At 37.0% G+C, this 24136-nt stretch overlaps 1 protein-coding gene across 4 annotated transcripts in view; it reads right to left on the bottom strand.

The window, feature by feature from the left end:
• myo6b (myosin VIb) overlaps nt 1–24136 on the bottom strand; it is a 53657-nt gene that overhangs the window by 13525 nt on the left and 15996 nt on the right. For 2 of the 4 annotated variants that reach the window (XM_081347985.1, XM_081347986.1), the window contains exons 11-27: nt 22535–22715; nt 20195–20339; nt 17763–17920; nt 16521–16612; nt 16188–16260; nt 14833–14960; nt 12994–13089; nt 12590–12760; nt 11697–11735; nt 10459–10552; nt 9670–9800; nt 8699–8776; nt 8425–8554; nt 8188–8278; nt 7757–7907; nt 4010–4218; nt 1222–1300 (exon numbers count right to left, since the gene is read on the bottom strand). In XM_081347985.1, coding sequence (XP_081204111.1) covers nt 1222–1300; nt 4010–4218; nt 7757–7907; nt 8188–8278; nt 8425–8554; nt 8699–8776; nt 9670–9800; nt 10459–10552; nt 11697–11735; nt 12590–12760; nt 12994–13089; nt 14833–14960; nt 16188–16260; nt 16521–16612; nt 17763–17920; nt 20195–20339; nt 22535–22715 — 2046 coding nt within the window. Of the gene's footprint in view, nt 1–1221; nt 1301–4009; nt 4219–7756; nt 7908–8187; nt 8279–8424; nt 8555–8698; nt 8777–9669; nt 9801–10458; nt 10553–11696; nt 11736–12184; nt 12276–12589; nt 12761–12993; nt 13090–14832; nt 14961–16187; nt 16261–16520; nt 16613–17762; nt 17921–20194; nt 20340–22534; nt 22716–23156; nt 23382–24136 lie in introns of those variants that run through there. The other 2 variants (XR_014028876.1, XM_081347987.1) reach the window with 2 other exon arrangements.

Raw genomic sequence — 24136 nt, 5'->3', positions numbered from 1 at the left:
GGTCATGATAAATCTGAGCTATGAATCAAACTGCAAAAAGCAGGAGAGACGTGGTGGAAAACAGAGTGATATATTATGGCCGAAAATAACAGTGATAAAGATTTTATAAACAATGTGACAACAGTCTTTGAGTGAATTGCAAATGTTTTCTGTTGCAAAGGTATTCAATTTATTCAAGGATTCAAAAACAATTGTATTTTCAGGTGATAGAATAACATTGATGATATTTTTATTATGATTCTATTCTATTCTGACTGAGGCATTATCTGTTCCATTTTCTGTAAACAAACAAATATATATATATGCCTCAGAATAGAATCATAATAAAACAGACAATTTAATAAAAAAAGATCACAGTAGCAGACTTTTAATAGAAGTGGCACAGAAAAAAAATATTTAAAAGAAAATACTTCTTAAAAGACTTTATAATAAGGTCTCATTAATATTAGTTCATGCTTTATCTATCTAACAATATTTTTGATTAATCATAGTTGATAAAAATATAATTGTTCATTCTTATGAGTTCAAAATGCCTTAATATTAACAAATTGAATTATTGTGAAACAATGTTAACACATACAACTTTTCATTTATTGAAATTTTATTTAATTAAATTAACTTACATTATAAATACTGTGGAATAATGTGTATGTTTGTATGTGTGTGTCTCAAAATAAATCTGAATAAAATGAATTGTAATAGTAAAGGTCACAGTGACAGTTAGAATATAATATAATATAATATAATATAATATAATATAATATAATATAATATAATATAATAGAATAGAATAGAATAGAATAGAATAGAATAGAATAGAATAGAATAGAATAGAAAGTAGCACAGAAGCTTTTTATAGTGTGCAACAGTTTTCGGTCAGCATGGGCACAAAGCGTCTCTGCAGGGCAATTCAACAGAGGAAGCAGTGCAAGGGAAGTCAGCCAAGCCCCCAAACACAGCATCACCATCGGGAGAGAAGGGACATAGAACTTTCACTCCGCAGACGCAGCATAATCCAGCCCCAGGAGGTAGGCAGGGGCTGATGAATAAACCCATAGGCCGCTGTGACAGCTCAATACAGTCATGATTATGCCTGTAGAACAGCCCGTCCCGGTCAGCTCCGAACATGCCAGCGTGAGACGGAGTGGGCATTTGGTTTGCCGAAGGAGACGCAGAGGAGAGGAATCAATACACAGAGGGAGCACGTATACACATACACACCTGCATGACTCGCTCTTCCTCTTCTCTTTTCTTTCTCTCCTCTTCCTCCTGTTTCCTTTTCTGCTCCATCTCGGATTTCCTGATGGAAGAAAGATTGAGGGAGGACCGTTAATGAGTTACTCTGGTCTTCAGGGAATTATTCCTCCTGAATGACCCACAGGAAGGGATTTGAAAACACCCACATGCGGATTCACAATTGTCACACAGAGAAACGTGGACCGCATCTAGTCTTTGTAATGCGAGCGAGGCCCTTCAATAGCAGCTGAAAATGAATAGTGCGTGGTGAGCGTTGTTATTAAGCGTTGCTACTGTCATTTTCATATCAAAAGACCTATATATTTATATAATCTCACAAACAGCAAACCAAATCTACTGCGATTTTCTTTGTACTATGTTAATCATGGATTCGGGTATTTACATATGCATCCTTGGGAACCCTAAGACCTTGAAAATAGGGAGATTTGAGTGGAATTGGGGGCACAGTAATGATACAATTTCCGTTGAATGTTTAGCAGCTCACAGTAAAGGTGTGTGATTTGCATTACACTGGGCCCGAAAGTCTCAGAGCGCTAGAGAATTTTTTTGCATTTATAATTTGTAATTTACATCTTTAATTACAAATATATATGATTTACATGATTCTTCAGAAATCATTCTAATATGCTGATTGGGTGCTTTTGAAACATTTCTGTTTAATACTTTTTGTGGAAACCAGGATACATTTTTTTTCAGGATTCTTTGATGAAATGAAGCTTTTAGCATAAGTTCTATCAGGAAGACTGTAATGCCACGTCATTCATTCATATTAATAGGTCTGGTCAAACACTGCTTGACACCTGGAGTATATAAGCACTGAACTCTCTGTTTCATGTTCGCAGTTGATGCTGCTGATATTACCCTCCATCATCCCCACCACCACCAGGTTGGCCCCTGTCCATCCATAGGAGGTAGGCTCCACAATCTGCATCCCCAAGGATTCGGACTAAGGACGGGGCTACGCCAAAGAACTTTTCTATACAACTAAACACAAATCATTGTAGCTCGCTACCATCTGTTAATACTTTATGGAATAAATACCATGCAAACTTCACCTGCCCTCTGATCCCAAATAAATCCCAAATTTTCAATGTGGTTTCAGAGTTTTGGACCCCACTGTATATAATTTCAAAATGTATCTGGTAAGTTTGTGTAATGGCTTCTAAAAGTTAGCTTTAAAAGCTTCTACTGAAAGCTTGAAACAAAGGAAATCACAATATATTTTATGAGTAGGTTCAATTTTATACTGGCATGGCAGACAGCATTCTTAAAAAGTTCTCCACAAAGAAAGTGCAAAGAACTTAAGGCTAATGCAAACTTGTACTGTAGTTGTTAATGCAAGCCGACTGGAGTTGTACAGCTAATATTGACTCCTATAAATGTACGAGGTAAAAGCAGTACCTTTCAATCAGTAAAACGTGACGTGACAGTCCATCTCATGTACATGGGATTCAGGCTCTTATTATGATTTTATACAATATTAGTGTTATATGAAATTATCATTAAAGCTCTTGCAGGGTGTTCTTGCAAGAATGGAGCAGCAACTACTTATCAAGCTGTGATCTAATCCCATTTACGATACATAAAACCTGGTTTCAAAGGTTTTAAATTTTTGACCTGTTGCTTGAAGGGCTATATGTAGAATTCAGAAACCCTTGTTATTAGCAACACCGTACACTCCTGCACACATAACGTACAAGAGACTGATTCAAGTTCTTTTTCGTTCTTCGTGTAGAAGTAAAAAGAAATTCACTCTGCTGAGAGTGACGGTTAGATGAATATGTAAAGATGTGCTGTGCGCTTTGATCTCAATAACAAAATAAACGCAACAAAAATGACAGCAGTGAGAAAGAGGCAGTTAAGAAATCTTGGGAAATGTGGATATGTTTGCACAAGCTCTGCAATTGACCGGCATCATGTCGACAGATGAGGTGATTTAATTACACTGTTATGGTAGTTTGATTATAAAGTATATATTTGAGCTTATAGACTATACAGATCGGGCTATGTGAGACCATGGTTTGAATTAATTCCTTTTCTTTGCATGACACATTGACTTTACAGTATAGAGTCCGGAACATTGTATAAGCATTCATTTCATGTGTTATTGAACGGAAGAGAGGCTCTCAAGAGCACGAGTAAACGTCAAAAAAAAAAAAAAAAAAAATCATCCTGAATTCTTCACATAAAAATCAGTCTACAGGCTTTCATAAACAACCTACAGGAAAGATCTTGTTTTTTAAGTTTCATTACAAGCTGTTCACATATTGGCATTTGGCAACAAAAAAAAAGCGATTAATACATGGAAATTCTTACATACAGCCCCTTTAAATGAACAGGAATGTTTAAAATCGTCCACAATTAAATCCAGACAATAATCCATACCAAAGGGCTCCAGGGAGGACGGGCCACACCAAACATTAAATAACAGAAGTTGCTATTGTTGCTTCTGTTGGTGTGGAACTAGATATTTTTTTGACAAGATAAACATAGAAACATAGTTTTTTTTCTATAAACATAGAAATATCATCATGACCTGATTCGAGAAATGATGACAGATGCTATCCATGACAGCAGGCTCTGGAGAATGCATAAGAGAGAGCAGGTCAAGCCGAACCCTCCAGTGATGTATTAATCTTTCTGCCAATCCCCTCCTACACCCTTTTTTTCAGCTCCTGTTCTTCTTTCAAATGTACTGGGACTCTGACCTAATGTACGGGTTATTCTGTTTGAAACTTGTGACGTGACTCACATGCGGCGGTCTTCTTCCTCCTGTTTGCGTAACTGCTCCTCCTCTTCGCGTCTCTTCCGCTCTCTCTCCATCTCCTCCTGGATGCGCTTGAGTCTCTCCGTCTCCTCCTGCTCCTGCTTTTTCTTCTGCATTGAGGAGAGGAGATGCTCCGAGCGTTTCACCAGGCCCTCATATTCTTGCTCGATCTCCTTGCGACTCATCACCGTGGACTGAGAGACAGAAAGAGTGTTAAAATTGATTCGATTTGATTTATTTGAGTATATTTTAGTTATAATGTCTGCTTTGCCTCCATATGTAAGAAATTTTATAGGGCAGTGTTTCGGCAGACCCGTGATTCAAACCGGTAACTTGTCTTTTTGAGCTATTCATTACAAGAACTGGCTTGTCATTCTTTTCAGAAATAAGTCAACTGGTTAAACTGGATGTTTTTGATTCAGTAAAAAGAAGGGGCTCTTAATAGTTACTTGTTCAGACTTCACTGGTTACATTGTGTGTTGAACTCAATAGAAAGACAAACCTATGAGAGCTTCAGTTTTTGATAGAATGAAAGTAGATGTAAATTTATACTGCCAAGCTCCAAATGGGCAAAAAAAGGTCAAAAAATGAATCATAAAAGCATTTCATACAATTAAACAACAGCGATTAACTTCGCACGGCCACAGCTTTTCAAGGGTGGATATTCTATCTATATCTATCAAAAACAGGCTACGTTCCAAATGGGATGAATCTGCATTCGAAGGGCACTTTGGAGTGAAAAACAATCATGGCCACCATATTGAAGAGTCATTCCAAACTGAAGTGCTCAAAACTGGCCACTTCAAAGGGCCGTTCGAAATGAAGGATTTCGAAGGGTACAACTGGTGGACACTTCGCTCCCATGTTTCTTTGTACAGGTTTAATTTGTTTGGCACGAAAAAAATGGCTTTTCTACTGTCAAACAGCGTTAACAATTGTGCAACGATAGCGCCTCCTTAATTGGCTCGGCAAGGTGACGCAGAAGTGCTTTCCAATAAACAGTGTTTTGGTCCGCTACACCATCCCTTTGATGCTCTCACTCTAGAGGGTAAACACTTCGAAGGGATTAGGGCATAGGGATGAGCCCTTCAGAATGGAACGCAGGAACAATGTCGTTGAGAGTCAGCTCGCTTGCAGATGATTTGGGAATTAATTACTTAAAAATGCATCATCATCAGGTTATGCTGAAACACAAAATACAACAGTAGAAGACGAGTAAATAGTGAAATTACATTGGGCCAATCTACCCAAGTGTAAAAAAAAGTCAAGACAGTCGATTTGTCATAAATATTGAAAAGAAAGGGAAAAAAGTGTAACAGATGCTTTCTCCATATGCAAACTGGCTAAATAATGTATTTTTTGTATTTAATGTAGAAAACAAATCATGGAAGTTCAATGTCATGAAAAATAACAAGCGCTATTTAGACTATTTCCGATTCAGAGAGATTCAGAGATAATTCAGAGAGATATTTTGCTTTTGGACAATCATTCAGAAGTTTAGTTGTTCATGTGGTCCACCACAGAATCTGATTCAACGCTTGCATTTTGAGATTACTAGCAAACAAAACTCCATTCACTCTCTGCCTGAATACCTAGTATCCGAATAGCATGTGCCATAACAAGACTTTTTTTTCCTATAATGTTGGGAATTTACCAAAAAAGGAGGTTTGCATGTCACAAAACAGTTTAGTAAGTGTGACAGACAGTATTACAGATAAAAAAAAGACAGAGCTGCATATTCCCTGCTGGTGGAATGACCTGCCTAACTCAGCACGAGTAACTGAGTCTGCAGCCATTTTCAAGAAACGGCTAAAGATGCATCTTTTTCTTCTACACTTGACCTATTACTAAGAACACTTTCTAATATTTCTGTTTTCTGTATTTAAAATAATAACAATAAAGAAACCTTGCTACATGTACTGTGCTAGACTAACTGGGACTTGTCACATCACTTACATATTGTTGCTCTTTTGTTGGTCCAACTGCTTTTATTATTTCACTTCATTTGTAAGTTGCTTTGGACAAAAGTGTCAGCTAAATGATTAAATGTAAATGTAAATGTAAATGCAGTTTGATTGGGTATGTGGGTAGTCAGTCATTTATCTGATGTAAGGTCAATTAGCATGCTATATACCAAGAACAGATCAAAATTTAGGTTATCTACCAAAAATATTCTCACACATGTAATTTGTGCTTGTTTTCAACTAAAAAATGATGCACTGATGATGCAATAATGGCAAAAATCCATGTATATTTAAAAATGAGATTTTAACTGATAGAAAGTGTTTCTGTAAATTACCTAAATTTGATAGATTTCTCATTGTTTATTATAAGAAGACTTATAGTGTGTCAGTCATATATTTTACATTTATGATCTTTTTGTATACTTTTTGAAGCTTGACAGTATAAAACACTATGCACTTTAATTGTATGGAAAACATTCTACTTAAATACTTAATAATTTTACTTAGTAATTCTACAAATTAATTTTGTTTATAAAGAAAAAAAGGAAATAATAGCAGGTTGAAACAACATTAGGGTGAGTAAAATATGACAAATGAGGCCGGGCCAATTGGTTGCACTCTAGTAGCTTTGCCTCCTGTGCTTCGTTAAAAAAATATGAACAGTTTCGCAGTTTCTTCAAAGTGTAGAAAGTGGCAGCAACTCAGTGGTAACTCGTCATCTCGACGACAGTGGCAACGCTGGGCCACATGCACCGCAGTTGTATTAATATCCTGCAGATATTCATTAAACCTGGATGTGGATTTTGTGCCATCTGGCAGAGCACCAGAGGAGCGTGGAGGGATGCGAGCATTGTGAATGATCATTGTACCGCAGGGGGGCAGGTTCTCAATGACAAGGTCCGTCTCACCCCCTAACGCTAGATGAGTTAGCGCTAGCGTTTTGAATGACAGCCATTGACACAATCTGCGTTATTAGCCAGGGAGGCCACAGTAATCTCCAGTCCAGATGGTAAGGTAATAGAAGGCATTGCCAATCAAAAGCCAGATGCTAATCAAAAAGTGCTATGCTAATAACAAAGAGGGCTATCACGGGTGCAGAAGTGCACAGCGCATCTCATTTAGAGGGAGGAATGAAGTGTTCAGGTAGAAAAGTTTCAGCTCTTGTACCAGCTATCTATCAAGGAGAGGGCGCAATGTCTCTCGAGCTCCCTGTCAATAATGCACTCTGCGAGTCTCGAGTCTGACAGATGAGGTTGGGCTCCACATAGAGAATACAACAATGCATATACTGCATTCAATCAGCCGCAGCTGAAAGTTCGGGGAAGGCAAGAAATGAACACTAGAAACGGCATAATGCGGCAAAACCTTGAAAATAGTCTTGACAGCATGTGGTGCGAATGTCAATGATGATCTGCAGACTCAGAAAACTCATTGTCAGACTGTCGAATTGCATACTTTGTATTTATTTACTCTGCTGTGAACGCTAGATTTTCTGCTGAATTAAATTAAGTGTCGGCTATCTTTCTTTTTGTCCCTAGAAAGAGACAACTCGAGAGACTCGAAGCTGGCAGACAGTTCGAGCCACAGCTTTAGACCGCCTTCATCAGGACATGGAAAAACACACACCTGTTGAATTATGCATGGAAACTGATACACGAACGAAGGCTAAGAAAAGAGCTACACCGCGTAACATCATTGAGCTTTGTAAGCTGGAGGAGGTGAAAGGGGGTTTGTCAACCTTGGGCTGTTTTCCAGTGGAAAACCTCACCTTGATCTTGGCAATGAGGGCGTCAGTGGAGGCGGCCAGTTCCTCGACCTGTTTGCTCACTTCCTGTTTACCCTCTTTAAGTCCATTCACAGCCTCGTTGAACTTCTCCATCCTTTTCTTCAAATTTTTCACCTTCACCAGGCCATCAATACTGCCATGAGAATAGAGACAATGGTGTTCAATTTTTTGTCCAGTCTATTATTTATTAAAAAATATATATAATTTTGTATACTTTAGCATGTTTTTGAACTTCTTTATTAAATTCCATCTCGATATTTTGCGTGCACATTTAAAATAAGTAAATAAATACAACCTATATATTTTTTTTTTCAAGGTGTAATAAAAGTATAGGTAAAATAAATATTATTTTCACAATATATGAGGTAAAGGTTTTAAGATCTTTTCAAGGTGCAATGCTGGTGCGTGTATACCGAGTCTTGTGTCTTTTCTTGCACAGCCACATGCGAACCGTCTTCTGAATCTTGATGCAAGCACTGGCCCTGAATCTCATTTTGTTCCTCACTGTGGCAAGTGAAAGAGAGAGGAAGAAGATACTTACTCATCAACAGCATCAAACTGTAACATTGCAAAGGTGAATAGGAGGGAGTAGGATGCTACTAATTGCTTTTATAAAAGGCAGTTTGCTAGGGTTATGAAGGGTGACGTACATTTAATAACTGACAGTGTGCACCACTGGACCTTCTTCCAGCGGCTGCACACCAGCCACTTATTGACCCGTTTTACAAGCTCGGCCAGGTGCTCCGGATCAGACTTCATGATCTGGTCGAACTCTGCAAACTGAGGCAAACACACACACGTTGAGATTTATGTAGCAGCATTCTGGTTTACGAGGTTGAGCGCCAGCTTAATGAAACAGGATAGCGGTTTTAACAGTCTTGTATTATTCCAATCCTCATGAGAAATATTGTGAGAAATGATCACCTTCCCGGGGCGGAAGAAAACCCTGGTCAAGCCAAACTTGTAATCGTTCTCGTTGAGGCCCAGTGCTTTAAACAGAGCCTGCAGAAGGAGACAATACAATCAGACAGTGGAACGCATGCTTTATTAAATGACATTTAGAGATCAACAAGAATGGCATTACGGCTTCGGGCCAGTGCTTACGCTATTACGTTTCAGAGTATGTTTTAATTTTTTTTAATGCCTTGCAAACTTAAACATTTGATTTTCAGTGCTGTTTTTTTAACATTATTGTGAGAGTGACTTGTGAGTAATCAGTTAGAATAATTTGAAAACATTCAAATCAGTAATGTTTTGCAATGTATGCCACTTCTCAGCAAAGATTTCCATCACAGTGGACCACATTTTCCAGCTGTTAGTGAAAATTGTAATTTTAGGGTTGTTTGGGAGGAAAAAACAACATTTAATGAAAAATACAAATATGCTCCTAATATGTACTTGAATGAAAATCTGTCCTAAAGGCCTGGCAGAGAAAGCAGAAAAAAAAAAAAAAAAAACATTTTTGTTGAGCCTTGATTATTCTCTAGACATTGCATTACAACCATGATGCTATAATTAATTTTCAATAATTGCCATCAATCATTAATTGCAGCCTGCTCATATACTGTATTAGCATCCAATTTTACATTTATGATGAAGTAAATACTTTATATTTAACCGCGGGGTGTATGATTAAAATGCCATTTGACTTCCAAATGTATCTGTAACTACTGATGACAAACCACCATAATTTATCATGGAAATCAATGAGGGATTACTCTGTGCGTGCTTTGGAAAAATAATATGAAAGGTCATATAGTCTTTTCTAAAAATAATCCAGCAAGCTATCATCGATCATACTAATCCTAATTACGTACACAAGAATAACAGATGAAAAACAATCAGAATAGAATGAGATGCAATGATAAAGATCAAAATAAACAATAAAGGTTTACTTTGCAAAAGAGTCGAGGATCAAGCCTTGTAAGCTTGTTGGGCATGTACTGCTTGTACATGTTGTAGAGCTCATGAAACGGAGCTCGGGAAGGGAAGCCACCCTGCATCAGGTCCAGCACTGATACCATGCCTGAGAGGAGAGAAGAAGTACAGATAATGTAGCCAGTAAAGATACAGGATTTGCTGCATTGAAGGCTGGAGCTAAAGCATCAACCAAGTGTAAAGGAAGATTCAACATCTTATTCTTAGCAATGTGCATTCAACCTGTACCTGAACACTGTGAGCTTGCCTGTCATCAACAAAACTCACAGATTGAGCAGTATAAATTAGGGCACGAGTACTTAGTTGCTAGTAGGCAAGTGATTGACAAGTTGATGAGTCTACATTTACCTCATGTAATGCACAACTAGTTAACAAAGGTATCAAACTAATTGGCTAAACAACATGTCAGTGCAACTTCTAGGCTATACTCTTTTTATGTCTCTTGCTTGAAAGTTTATTTCTAAAACTTTGCTAACATCCTATTAAACACAATAACACAAACCTTCAAAACACTCTTGTGGTAACGCCACCTCAAAAGATATTGAAAAATCAGTGGAGCTCACATTTAATATAACCACTCCATAGGCAACATTGGGATTTGTTTAAAAAAAAAAGGCACTTCCAACTGATGATTGCTGGGTATTTGTGGTGGGTTTTCTTAAATTGAAATATTTGAAGCATTACCACAAGGGCTGCGAGATGAATTGGAAAGTGAAAAAAATACACCTATATAATCATATACATACCCGAGCACTGCAGTTGAGACAGAATCTGAGCTCCTTCAAACTGGTGGCTCACCATCTTCAGATTAGGCTTCACACAACGGATGAAACTAGAGCCCTTTACAATGCACATGAGAAGTTATTACATGTGAACAGAGAACAAACAATAGTATATGTATAGTCAGCATGACAAGACCATTGGCTAAATGGCCATAGGGTTCACATATCCAGGATTGGGACATAAAGGTAAACTTTTTTTAGAGGTAGGCCTACACGTTGAAAAGTTTGGGGTTGGTAAGGTTTTTTTAAATGTTGTTAACCACTTATGCTCACCAAAGGTGCATTTTTTCCATCAAAAAATACAGTAAACAACAGTAATACTGTGAAATATCATTTCAATTTAAAATAACAGTTTTCTATTTTAATGTTTTCAAATGCAATTTATTCCTGTGATGGCAAAACTGAATTTCAGCAGCCATTACTCCAGTCTTCAGTGTCACATGATTCTCCAGAAACTATTCTAATATGCTGATTTAGTACTTAAGAAACATTTCTCTTTATTCTAATTGTTAAAAACAGTTGTGCTGCTTAATGTTTTTGTGAAAATGGTGATGCATGTTTTTTCAGGATTCTTTGATAATGAAAATTCAAAATAATAGCATTTATTTGAAATAGCATATAAATCTTTTGTAACATTATGCATGTTTTTACTGTTAATTTGAAACAAATTAATGCATCCTTGCTGAATAAATGTAAAAAACTTTTGAACAGTAGTATAAATAGGAGAACATAGTAAACATTAGTTGTGTTTCCACAATTGGATTTCTACAACTTTCCAAAAGAGGAAAGGAATATGGCAAAAAATAATAATAATAATAAAATTACACCACAGCCGCCTTGACTAGTTTATTTGTTATTTAATGGCAGAATAATATAACATTAATTGAACAAAATAAAATATAAAATGTTATGTATAATGTATAATGATTTACTTTTTTTGCATCATCGCAGTCTGTGAAAAAGTCCATACAGCTTCTGGCCAACTTAGACAGGTAGATACAGTCATGCGAAGTAAACAACCACATTTTTTTCTTTTTGCTTTAATGTTTCATTTACCAGTGCCATATATCAGCAACTGTCATTTTGCATTTTTTGCTGTGCCGCCTGGTTTGCGGCATGCATTAGACACACTCAGTAATAATCAAAACAAGTGGCTAACATTTTTAAAATAACAAATGAATAACATTAAACTCATTACTCACTGTACTGCGAAGCTTTTCCAGTAGAAGATTCAGTTGGGTCTATGAAATTTGATCAGAAAGAAATGTGAGAGTGAATCCTGTAAATTTTAATTAAGTAAAATAATTTTAAACACACAGTTGTAGAGTTGTACTGCCATGCAAATGGTATTACACATTTTGACACATACAGGAAGTAAAAGACATGCATTATACTGGTGATTGGTCCAATTACAAAGATCTTTTATCTTATCGTGACATAAATGACATGGTGATGTGTTTACAGTGAGAGCTCCCTAACAGTATGAATTCCTTGTGTGTGATTTCTTCAGCAATGACATGAGAAAAAACTACAGCAGAGACTAAAAATGTGGCAGCCATGTTCACACAAAGGCATGGCAATGGACCAAGTGGGTGAAGGAGAAGGGTGGGAGAAACTTAAGATCAACATTTGTTTATGAGGTTGCAGGTTACCCTGTGGTGCTGGCACTGAATATTTCAGCCAGGCTTACCCTACAGAAGCTTCAGTTTTTTTCTCTCTTTCTACATTTATTTCAGCACCAGAACTTTTCACAGGGAAAGGTTGAAGAAACAGGAGAAGGTCTAAGAAAGGAGGATTGAGAAAGGGCAAAAGTTAGAAGGAAAGGAATTAGATCACCAGGTAAAATATCAATTGTCTCTCACAAAAGCTTTTAAAACCTACAACTATCAAGAAGAAGAACAAAAAGAAAACGTATAGCCCCGTAAAACAAAATCTACAGCGGTCCAAATACAAAGCCTTGAGGAACTCCTGATCTGAGGAAAGCCTGTAGTCTTGAGGGCTTAATTTTTTTTGTCATATCTTCAGACTTATTAATGCCTTTGACAATGTGTGTTTTCTGGCTATCAGGAGAATATAAGCTAAAGGGTAGATTCACCTTGAATTTGTTTCCCACACTGATAAAGCTGAGTTTGCCAGCCTTCTGCTTTGAGTCCTTGGAATTGGAGTTGTTCTCAAAGAGATCCCGCACAAACTTGTCCTTCGACTCACACACCAGGCTCTCCAAAGACATGTGGAGGGCGTCATTATTCTTCTCCACAAACTGGGTCTGCTCACACACATACACAAAACCCACAGGGCATAGAAATAAACACAAAGTCAGCCACACACAAAAAAAAAACAACTTTACGAAAGGGATTCCCCCAAGTCCCCAATTGTTTTTACAGTGTGGAAGAAATTAATTAACCAATGTTAAAGACTATCACATTACAGAAATAAAACAACACAATGGTTTCTATACATAAAAGAATTCAGAATGAACTGAGTGAATTGGGAACTTACAGTCTCATAGCACACGGCACCAGCGAAATGTCTTACGATGAAACCTTCATCATCTCTCAAATTCCTGTGGACTGTAAGCTTTGACTTCCTAGGCACCTGAAAAAACAGCCCACAGAGAATCCATTTTTGCAGCTGTATGGTTATGATTTCCTTCATTTTTGGGTCTTGACATTGATGGAAGGTCAGGGTAAATCACATAAAAACTAGAAATGCCCAGGTCATATATAAATCACATATATCAAAATAAATAAAATAACAAATAATATTTTACATGAAGAAAATGTCTAATTATGCATCATGACATATTTTTAATAAATATATGCACATTAATTACTCCAAAAGCTCTGTAGCCTAATATAATGGCAAAAAAAGTATATGTATATTTGTAGTTTTTATTTACTTTATTAAACTAAAAAAACAAACAAAAAAAAGTACAAAAAGGCCTGTTTGCTGTAATAAGTCATGTTGAAATATACAGTTAGATGAGGGACGATGTCTCCCTTAAGAACAGTGTGAATTTTTAATTTCATTATGTTAGCCAATAATGATGCTTCATCCAATATATTGTTAAAGGTGAACTAAGTAACTTTTTTACCTTAACTGAACAGCTTCGGAGTCATTGGAATGGTTATATTACTTATTTCGGGTTGAATGGTGGTCGTTTCGCACCCCCCTGGTGCCCGTGAGCGGAAAATTCGCACTTGGAAATTTGAGACGGCGGGCCGCCGGCCACCGCGGCAGGAAGTATCGCGTGATATCAGGTCTCGCGATGTAAACAATTGCTTTACGGCCAAAAGAAATCTGCTAAAATACTGTAATTATTGCCCTCCCTCACGCTGTCCGAACCCGAATGAAGAAGACGTTTTAAAGAATGTCCCATCTGCTTTGATGTCGTTGATCTACTAGCCTCTGGTGTCTGAGAATCACCAAAGAGTTTTTACAACAGTGTTGTCAAATATCTATTCTGAAGCTGTGGGGGGAGCTCTAGAGAGAAACCTGCGAGCAAAAAGCGAGAATACAGCGAAGAAATCCCGAAGCTACTGAGTGCTGCTTTAAGGTAAATTAGCAATAATGGCTAATTGAATTCCTTTAACACAAAATTGAAAATCATGAAAAAGGGCCATCTTTTCCAACTATAGAAAGTTGACTCCCTACCCAGGTCATAATAAGTAAATGACATATTATGATTTCTTTTTTTAAAGGCGTAAATAATTTGAAATATTAAATCAAAAATTCTAAGGTAATGTATGCATTTTGACAATTAAGTTGAACAATGACAAATCAAATGAATCCCAAAAAAAGAGATACATTAGAATTGAACAATATAATTTTATAGATACAGTCTATTATTTTCAATTATCCACCAGGTTATGATGAAAAATTAGGATGTTTGAAATATCCATCAAAAATTATTAAACCTAGGGTCTAACTTTAACTTTCACTTCAAATCAAAACGCAATACATACATTAACAATGTTCTGATGTTCAAGATTAATAAGAGAATCGCTATTAAATAAATGTGCTAAGATGAGATTCAGTGACAGCTACAGTCAAAAGGAAAATTAAAAGTGTGTGTAGGGTTCATCTTACTCCATCTTCCACTACATATTAGACAACTATTTTTAACAATATTTTAAGATAACTTCAGAATGACACTGAAGGACCAGTCAAAATGCAGAAAGTGAACATTTATTTGGTGCTCAGAACTAAAGATATTTTTATTTATTTATAAATAAATATTTTATTCTGAGATGCTCTACAACACTATCCTGCAGACTTTGCAGCTTTTCTTTGCTATATATAGACTTGGCTATTGAAAAGAACCAAACCATAGCTTACAGTGAGACGGAAGTGAACTTTGTGCTTGCTGTGAACTGTCTCTGCAAAGTGCTGATCACTGGGCTGGGGAAGACGGTTCTCCTCATCCAGAATATCCAAGATACCCACCAGCTTTGCCTCAACCAGATCTGCAAAGCAAAGTCACAGAGACGAGTTCTGGACTGACGACACAAAGTTTCATGCGAACGAAAACGAGGTGAATAGTGATTTAATATATTCAATCTCCCAGCAGAAGGTATTATACAAAATGAAGTAGAACTCAGCAAGTTTAATGGACGAATGCAAAGTCGGTGGGCACACATGGACCTTTTTGATAATCAGTGTGAAGGCATACGTCGTATGCATAATTCATCTGAGACGTGCACAGGTGAGAGAGGTGCGGATGCAAGCGCAGTCATGTATTTGCATGAGCAGACACCCGAGGATAAATGTGAGGTGATTGATGAGGAGACGTGCAGGGAAAGGAGAGGCGTGTCCATTTGGAAGTCACAAGGACATGTGTTGCATCACTATCAGGAGAATTAGTAAAAGCAGAGCTGATAAATGGAAAGCAAGTCTTTCCCCTCGGAACAGAAGTGACATCTGCGATGCAGGTGTCGCGTTCCTACTTTTTGCACAGCAGACACCGCATCAGAGGCGAGATGTTGTGTCAAGCCACCTGCATACTGTGCAAACTCACACAAGCTGTTGAGTTGTGACGGCTTGGGCAAAAAAAACATAGGTGGTTTCTTTTGGCATGCATAGGAAGATCTTCGATAAATCATTTGGGTTAAAATGCAGGTCGACTTAAAAGATAAAAGGTATTGGCTCTGAATCTGATACCTCAAACAGCAGACTTCAGTCTGGTGATGGTATTTGCATTCAGTGAACCGGGGGAAGATTTCACAGTGTGTCCTGAGTTTGAACTGACTTTCTGTTACTGATGGGTGGTTTGGTTCGGACTGCACTGCTCGAGAGATCACTTTTAGAGCCGGCATCAAAAAACTAAAAGCGTGACCTCTTCATCTTATCTACTAAACCCTTTCCAGTGGGTTCAAGAGTGAGAGAGGTCATTCCCAGGATTCAATCCTGTGTTATCTCAAGCACCCAGCATGCATTTCTGCTGGAATATTAATCTTCGGCATGTTTTGTCAAGAGATTAACAGACATGGCAATGTATACAAATAACTATGTTATCATCATTTGAAGGCCATAATTTGAGAAGAAATTACATTTGCATTGTAACACATTTTGGATTTAGAGACCCTAGCATTTCCGCGTATGGAGGACTTTATATTGCCATGTATGGGCTGTAGCGCATCCAGTAATGATTGAAATGGAGGAAGATCATTATTCAGTGCCGAAGGGACACTCACCTATGCAGTCCTGATTATCAACATAATGAACTTCATTCACTCCCAGGCCTTCTTTCTGATACAGCTCTTGCTCCTGGGAAGGAAGAGGAAAAACAAAAACAAAGTAAATGTGCATTGGTTTTTGCTAAAAGTGAGAAAATGCTTAACTTAATCTGCTGGAACAAGAGCATTTCAAAAGAAGTTAAACTGGAACTGTTAAAACGGAAGAGTAATATGCTTGCAATTGAAAAAAAGATACATACTGATGAAATAGCTTTATTTGTTAGTTTAAAGGAGGGCATATTTATGAGTCATTGATCGATACAAAAAATCCCAATAACATTCATGACTCACCTCTTTCAGTATGCGTTCATTAAAAAACTGCTGCAGCTTTTCATTACAGTAGTTGATGCAGAACTGCTCGAAGCTGTTGTGCTCGAAATACTCTGAACAGGAATATTAAAAAAGCATTTTATGATTCATGCGCTTGGTATGCCTCTAAAGGCATTTAACAGTTACACTATTACAGAAACACTGTTAGTGAGAAGCAATTATAGTTAATCTTACCACATATTTTCAACCTTATTTCTGCATAAGACATGCTAATAGCTATTGAATCACTACGTCTTCTATATATTCAATCAGTCATATTCCATGCTATGTTTATTTTAAAGTTTAACATAAATGGAATATTTCAAGTCACAGTTATAGTAGCTAAACTCTATTGACAGACAGCATATGTAACATCTTCAACAGTGTAATTAGATTACTGTACTAATTACTCTCTCTAAAAAGTATTGCATTACTTATACATTAAAACGGCTCTTTTAATTCATTCAAATAAATAACATAAAATTGCATAAATAATTCTTGAACTGACCAACGTATTCATAGAGAGAAGGTTCCATTAAAAACAAACATTTTAAGATTAGATGTTAAATTTTGATGTTAAATCCACTATTGATTTATATAGAATGTTTCTATAGTCCATAAAGTATTTAATGCAATCACATGAGAAGTAACTGTAATTAAATTACAGAAAAAACCCTTTAAAATAATCCCTTACTTTGTTACTTTGGAAAAGCACTTAAATTAAATACAGTAATTAATTACTTTATAAATATGTTTTATAATTTTTGACAAATTATTTCGACATCTTAATTTATATTTAACCAAGAATATTTGTAAGTGCTTTAAGCTAGTCAAAATAGCTCAGAAAGAACTCTGACATTACATATAGTACGGTCAATAAGTCTGAGACAACACGGAAAATCAGGGAATCACAATCTAACTTAAACATGAACATACAGGATTAAAAATTAAAAAAAAAATTAAAATGTAAATAAAAATCATTGAAACATAAAATGAACGAGAAATATTTAAGATTCTGCACTACTTCAGTTCCCAATCAAAATTAATAATACCAGATGTTTCGCAAGTGGTCTCAAATGTTTGGAGCTCACTGTATTGAAGACTAGGTTGTCTCATTTCTCAGATGCATAATTTCTTAGGTTGACATGTTTGAAAATTGAAGAGCCACTGAGATTCAGTGTAAGACAACGTGACCCGTCCATTGCGGCTATCTCACAAGCTCACCAAAGCCAGCGATGTCCAGCACGCCGATGAAGTTGGAGGACGTATCAAAGGGAAAGCACTGGTTGACCCGTTTGACCACATGATCAAAGAGCCGGCTGTAAACGGCTTTGGCGAGAGCATCGCGGGCATTGTTGGCCTGTTCCACCTTCAGAGGCACCCTGGAGAGGAGCAAAGTGGGACAGGAGGAGTCAAAATCTGGGCCAAGGCTTCTGCTAATGTCGCCTCATCAATACATGTCCATTCTGTTTTACTCCGTCCAACTTTGCACTCTTAAGATAGTTGCTGTTTAAGCATTCCAAGCAAAATATGTAAAAACACTTTAGGGGAAAGCAGAATTCCAACGAGAAATAATTTTGAGTCAAAATTTAATTTATTTTCTTCTCAATTCCATTATGATAGCAGATGCTCAAGGCTGCAAAAAATAAATAAATAAAAAATCACCTCTGTATTACAGTCTAAACACATTATTGTCGGGTCATATAAAGTCAGAGGACAAACGAATATAATTGAGGTCTTTTTTGTGTCAGTGAAATTGTTTGGTAACAGTATAAGAGAGGAAATTAGTGTTTTTTGTGTGTGTGTGTATGTGCCATGTATTTATAGGGACAAAGGTAAATTGGGACAATTTTCTGCTTTTCTGAGTGCTAACGGCAATTTTTTTTCTTGTTTACAGAAATGAAAATTACAAAAATTCTTAAGACTATGCAAGAAAATATGTTTATAGTATGCAAATAACTGGGTGTAAAAGGCCCAAACTACTTTTAACGCAAAAATATATACTGTATACATATTCCAACATCTTTGTTCTTCATCAAGTGTATAAAAAACAATTAATTGGTCCTCCAGAAGATTGATTACATAATTAAACTAAAAACTGTACAGGGAAAATGTTCAATTCAAACATATTTTGCAGTGGATACTTTGATAAATGTATTACGCAATACAAACAGCACTTGAAATCCCAGTGTAGCTTAAAGGGCTCGAAATGCAACAGCCAAGCGATATTACATGAAAACACAATAAATCTCAATAACACACGCCTGTTAAAGCAAAGCAGCTCATAATCACAAGCCACAGTGGCTCCCCGCAATCCTCAGGAGGTGTAGGGATACCGGCAACTATCTGAAACTTCAGAACTGGATGATAAAAACCTTCTTGCTCTCTTGAAGATGCTGTCCCGCTGTGGGAATACCTGCTGTGTGACTCTTATTGCCTGCACAGTTAATAAAAGCTGGTCTTGGCTCACAATAATCTCTTCGATCTCGAGTCTGCGAGATTGCTTTTCATTAACTCGCTTTTCTGCTATTAATGTATTCCCTCTGTAGCGTGTGAGTTGAGAGGCTGCTGCACTCTTTCTTCTCAATGTCACCTGCTTTTGTTGCATTTAACAGATTTTTAAAAATCCCAATGCGGCTCTGAAATGAAGCTCTGTCAGGCACAAGCTGCTGCCCTCTCCGGTGTCTATCGATGTGAATTGCAAGGGTCACCGTAGCCTTGTTTGAATACAGTCTCCATAATTTTCCATGAAATGCATATTGCATGTGTACGTGGTTGTGCATCTGTTCCCAGTCAAATGAGGAGGGTGAAACCTCCAGTGACTTTGATTCTCATCATACCTAAAAGACCCTAGGCCACTCCCTCAGACAAACATCCATTATTCATGCAGTGCAAACACTCCCAGTCCAGCATCTGTGCTTGGTTAAATATTAATCCACCGAGCGCTGCCCTATCATTCAGACGCCACAGAATATAAAACCCCACCTGGGCAACAGAGAACGGAGCATACGATTCAATCGAGGCAATCAAGTTTTTCCAATTCCTCTCCCCTTTGACAATTTGTGTGTGCAGTAATTGGACTGTGGGTTTTACATGTTGAAAGCTGAGATGAATTGGGCTTTTGTTTCACAAACTTGCAAACATGAGTCTTATCTTTGACCATTAGGAAAATAAGTGGTGTGGAAAAAGCTCATTGATACCTTCAAGGCCTCCTCTCTTATGTAATCAAAAAAAAAAAAAAAAAAAATACTTCCGTTTAAATTCAGAAGACTTTTCGATGGCAACTAGACTATTACGGCCCCTCAGCCAATTTAGTCTCTGCCACATTTGATTAAACTGACCATATCTCTAATGGAAAAGCTGCGATTAGCTATTTTCAGCTTTCCTCTCGTCTGTGAGCGGGCGACCAGAGGATTCATTTAGTTATGTGAATGCAAATGGGGCGAAATGATGAAATGTAATACTAGAAGACGTTTTGCATCGCAGGGAGATTAAGATGTGAGGAGAGTGTGTCAAATACCAAGCAGGGATCTGTGCTGACTTTTGATTTGCCTTTTGATCATCATTTGGATGCAACTACAGATCTAAAACAAAACAAGCTACCCCCGGGTCACTGGCTGAGCCAGATGTTAAGGTAAACATATGGGGTCACTCACTTGATTACTGTGCCTTTGGCGCCCCCTGCAGTGGTGAGCATGACCCTGGTGGTGAGGCTGACTCTCAGGTCGTCCTGGTCCAGGCCGAGCAGCTCAGCGCAGTATTCCAGAGTCTGACTGGACTGGTTCTTCAAAATGCAGCCACCTGAGATCAGATGCAAATTCTAATGGTCATCTTAAAACTTTGTATCATTATTTTTCTTATGCTACCTCTACATAGCACAAAATTCTTAATGTTTTTCAATTTACTGATACATTCGTAGCTGTTAATGTCCTGTTCTCTCATTGTCAAATTAGATCAAAATATGTCAGTCAACTACAGACTAAGATAAAAGAAAAATCCTAAAAAAATAAATAAAAAAAAAACAGTATATCTTTATTGAAGAATTTCTTCTCTTCTGTGTCAGTCTCCTACGCTGTACACAGAGAAGAAACTCTTCAATAAAGTCTGTTATTTTTGTTTGCTTTTTGCACACAAAAAGTATTCTCGTCGCTTCATAACATTAAGCTTCAAAAAGGTGAACAACTGGAGTCACATGGACTATTTTAACAATGTCTTTACTAGCTTTCTGGGCCTTGAAAGTGGTTGTTGCGTTGCGGTCTATGGAGGGGTCAGAAAGATCTCAGATCTTCATTTGTGCTCTGAAGATGAACGAAAGTCTTACGGGTTTGGAACAACATGAGGGTGAGTAATTTAATAACAGAATTTTCATTTTGGGGTGAACTAAGCCTTTAATACAATTTTTGACAAAAGTTTACATTTAAAATGGCATTTTAGGACATGGCAACCTGAACCTTGCATTGTCCTAAAAGGCCAAATTATCTGATATTTTAAGAGACCTACTGATTCTGACAAATGGTCATGAGGGTCTGCAGTATTCCTCTTTATGATATCACCATTTTTTGTTTTGTTTTTTCTGCATAATTTTTTTTCTCCTCATAATACAAGATTATGCCAAACTACCTAAGTTTTCTTTCATTCTTTTACTGAGTTTTTTCTCCATTATAGACCTTATTCAGAGAAGTGCCATGACAGGTATGAAAGTGAGGCTGTGAAGGATTGACGTTGTGTTATCAATGGCATCCACTGTAAAAAGCTAAATAAAGCTCCTAGATCACTTATCATTTTCCACAGCCAGAGATAGGCAGTATTTTTAACATGCATTTAAAACATGTATTTAATGACTTGAGTATTTTGTTGTATTTTTATTTTCCTTTACAAAAATAAATTAAATGTAATTTGTATTAAATAATTTGAGAGACTGTCTATGCAGGAATATCTCATGTATGCACTGGGACGCATTCTCAGTGATGTATCTGTCATTTTATTTGGCATATAATAACTTTTATCACCAGGCTTAATAGGACCATAGACATATAAAACATGAACAGGACTACCAAATTACCCATCACAGTTCATGGCTCGATGCAAGAAAATCACGTTATGTGACGCATCCTATTGACCGCAGTCTAAGAGCTAAAAGTGTGCAAACAAATCTATAAAAGCACACTCCTTCAATCTCCAATCTCAGCCATTTCCAAAAATATGTGTTCATACATAATAGTCTTCAGGTCTCCTGTAAGACCTCTATAACATTAGGCTCCATGTTTTCCAGCTAAAAGGTGTCTCAGACCAGCATCTCCATTGTGAGTGGGAAAATGGTGTAGGCCAGAGCAGTTAAAGGTGTTATACGTTCAGCAGAACAGGAAAACAAATCCGGAGCGCAAGTCTGGTAACACTAGAAGAAGCCCCATTACCCCCACAGCAGCTCTCTAATGAAGTCTTTTGAGTTGGAGAAGGGGTGTGTGTGTGTGTGGGTGGGTGGGTAAGGGAGTTTAATGAGGAGAACATCAGCAAGTGGATGAGCTAAAAAAATAAAAAATAACACTTCAGACAACAGTGACTTTTCCCTGACTGAATGCAAGTAGTGCAAATTCTGTATATATATATATATATATATATATATATATATATATATATATATATATATAAAAGGCAAAATTTATCATATTTTGAAGTCTCTTAACCTGAAAGAAATCGAATATTTCAGATCCAAGTGAGACATGATGAAGCAAAAAGCGATAAATTCTATCTCTTTTTTGCCCTAACTGCAACTGACACACAAGACATTTACTGTCTGTTTGCATGGTTTCTAGTTCCATGATGGACAGTCCCTTCCAGAAATTAAATCTCACTGGTTTTATATTTAACATGTTCTAATGTGATTTTGTCACTTCATGGAGGACAGAAATTTACTTTACGCTTGAAAGTTGTCGTATCATGCCAGGTTAGGTCATCAAATAAAGGTATTTTTATACAGATGCTACATGAATGGCTACCAGAGGTGCTTCCTGTCTCTTCGAAGTCGATATTGCCGAGATGAAGGACGCCAGCCACCACTCTGAAGAGATTGAGCTTCTCTGTGTCATCCAGGCCGATTCTCTTCATGGCAACCACCATCCTGTTGAAGTCTCCCAGGTCATCCAGCAGAGGGTCCTTCAGAGCACCCACTTTCCCATGCTACGAACACAACGGACCATCAAGACAAACGGTTCCAGAATCAAAAACATCCAAACGTCACACGAGCCTCAGAAGATCAGATTTGTATACTGGAGGACTGTATACAGATCTAGATCTCTGATTAAAAGGAGGAAAGGAAATCAAACCACACCTGAGGATCAGAGTGTGCCAGAAGTTCCTTTTTCATATTATATAAAAAAAATGATGATTTTGACATAATTTATTCACCCTTCTGTAATTCTACACTTGAATGACTTTCTATGGAACGCTTTATGCTGCTGTTGTATGGGGAAAAGAGCAACATAAACATTCTTCAAAACTTCTCTGTGTTTAAAGGATACAAGGGTGAGTAGATGACATCATTTTTATTTTTGGGCAAACTATGCCTTTAGGTCACTGACGTATCGATAATCTGCAGTCTGATGACACAACTGATCACACCACTCTGACCAACGCTAGGCCTTAAAAGCTGTTCCACACCCATGACTACAAGCACCTCTTACAAAACTACTTATTTTCACAGAGAAAGCCTCATGCATATTAGCTTGCAGACCCATGCACACACTAATGATCAATTTCATGCACAGAAACCCAGAAAGCCAAAGAATGTAAAGCATGAAAAGAATTTAGAAAGAAGGACAACTGGTAAAACATCACCTTATGATCCTGAATTTTAAGAAGATCAGGGAAGGCAAAGACACAATATTCAGTTACAAAAAATATCGACAAACATTATGGCTATTAGAAGAGTGAAGCTCTGTTCCAAAACCTACATATGCAGCATTTTAATGACAAACCAACTTTTTAAATAAGCAAAAACATCTAAAAAAAAAGCAATATATAAGCTTGCATTTATGATTTAAATTTTTTTCCTCATTTTTATTCATAACCCCAGGGTTCTCATGGTCTTGGAGAGCCTGGATGTACTGTATGAGGGAAATTTTAAGTGTGATTTCTAGACCTGGAAAAGTCATGGATATTAATAAATAATTTTTTAAAAATGTATGAATATAAAGGTTCTGGTTATGTTAAGCTATAAAATATGTGGGTAGACAGTGCTGAGAAACTGCTATTTGTGAGTTAAAAAACTGTAATCCCAAATGACAAAAAAAAAACACATATGGAATATAATTATAATTTATAATTATTTTATTTTATTATTTTGAAATACTGCTACTAGTTTCTGTAAATATGAATATACTCAGCTTTGTCATTATAGCAGAAGTACGGGAAATATTTTGGGGGGCCTTTGAATATTGTCTTTGACAAGGGGAGGCTTTGTAGTTTGAAGCGATTATAAAAACGTAGTATTGTTTAAATTTTAAAGCAGCCTCGTACATATCTTTTGTTCGGAAGGCAATCCCTGAATGCACTGAGTACAATTAAATTCAAGATGGCTAACAAGAAGTTATCGCTAAATA

This window comes from Scardinius erythrophthalmus, assembly GCF_964197995.2.
Source record: "Scardinius erythrophthalmus genome assembly, chromosome: 19".
Taxonomy (NCBI): Eukaryota; Metazoa; Chordata; class Actinopteri; order Cypriniformes; family Leuciscidae; genus Scardinius; species Scardinius erythrophthalmus.
Note: the sequence above shows the minus strand (reverse complement) of the source record. Positions and strands in the feature narration are given on the sequence as shown.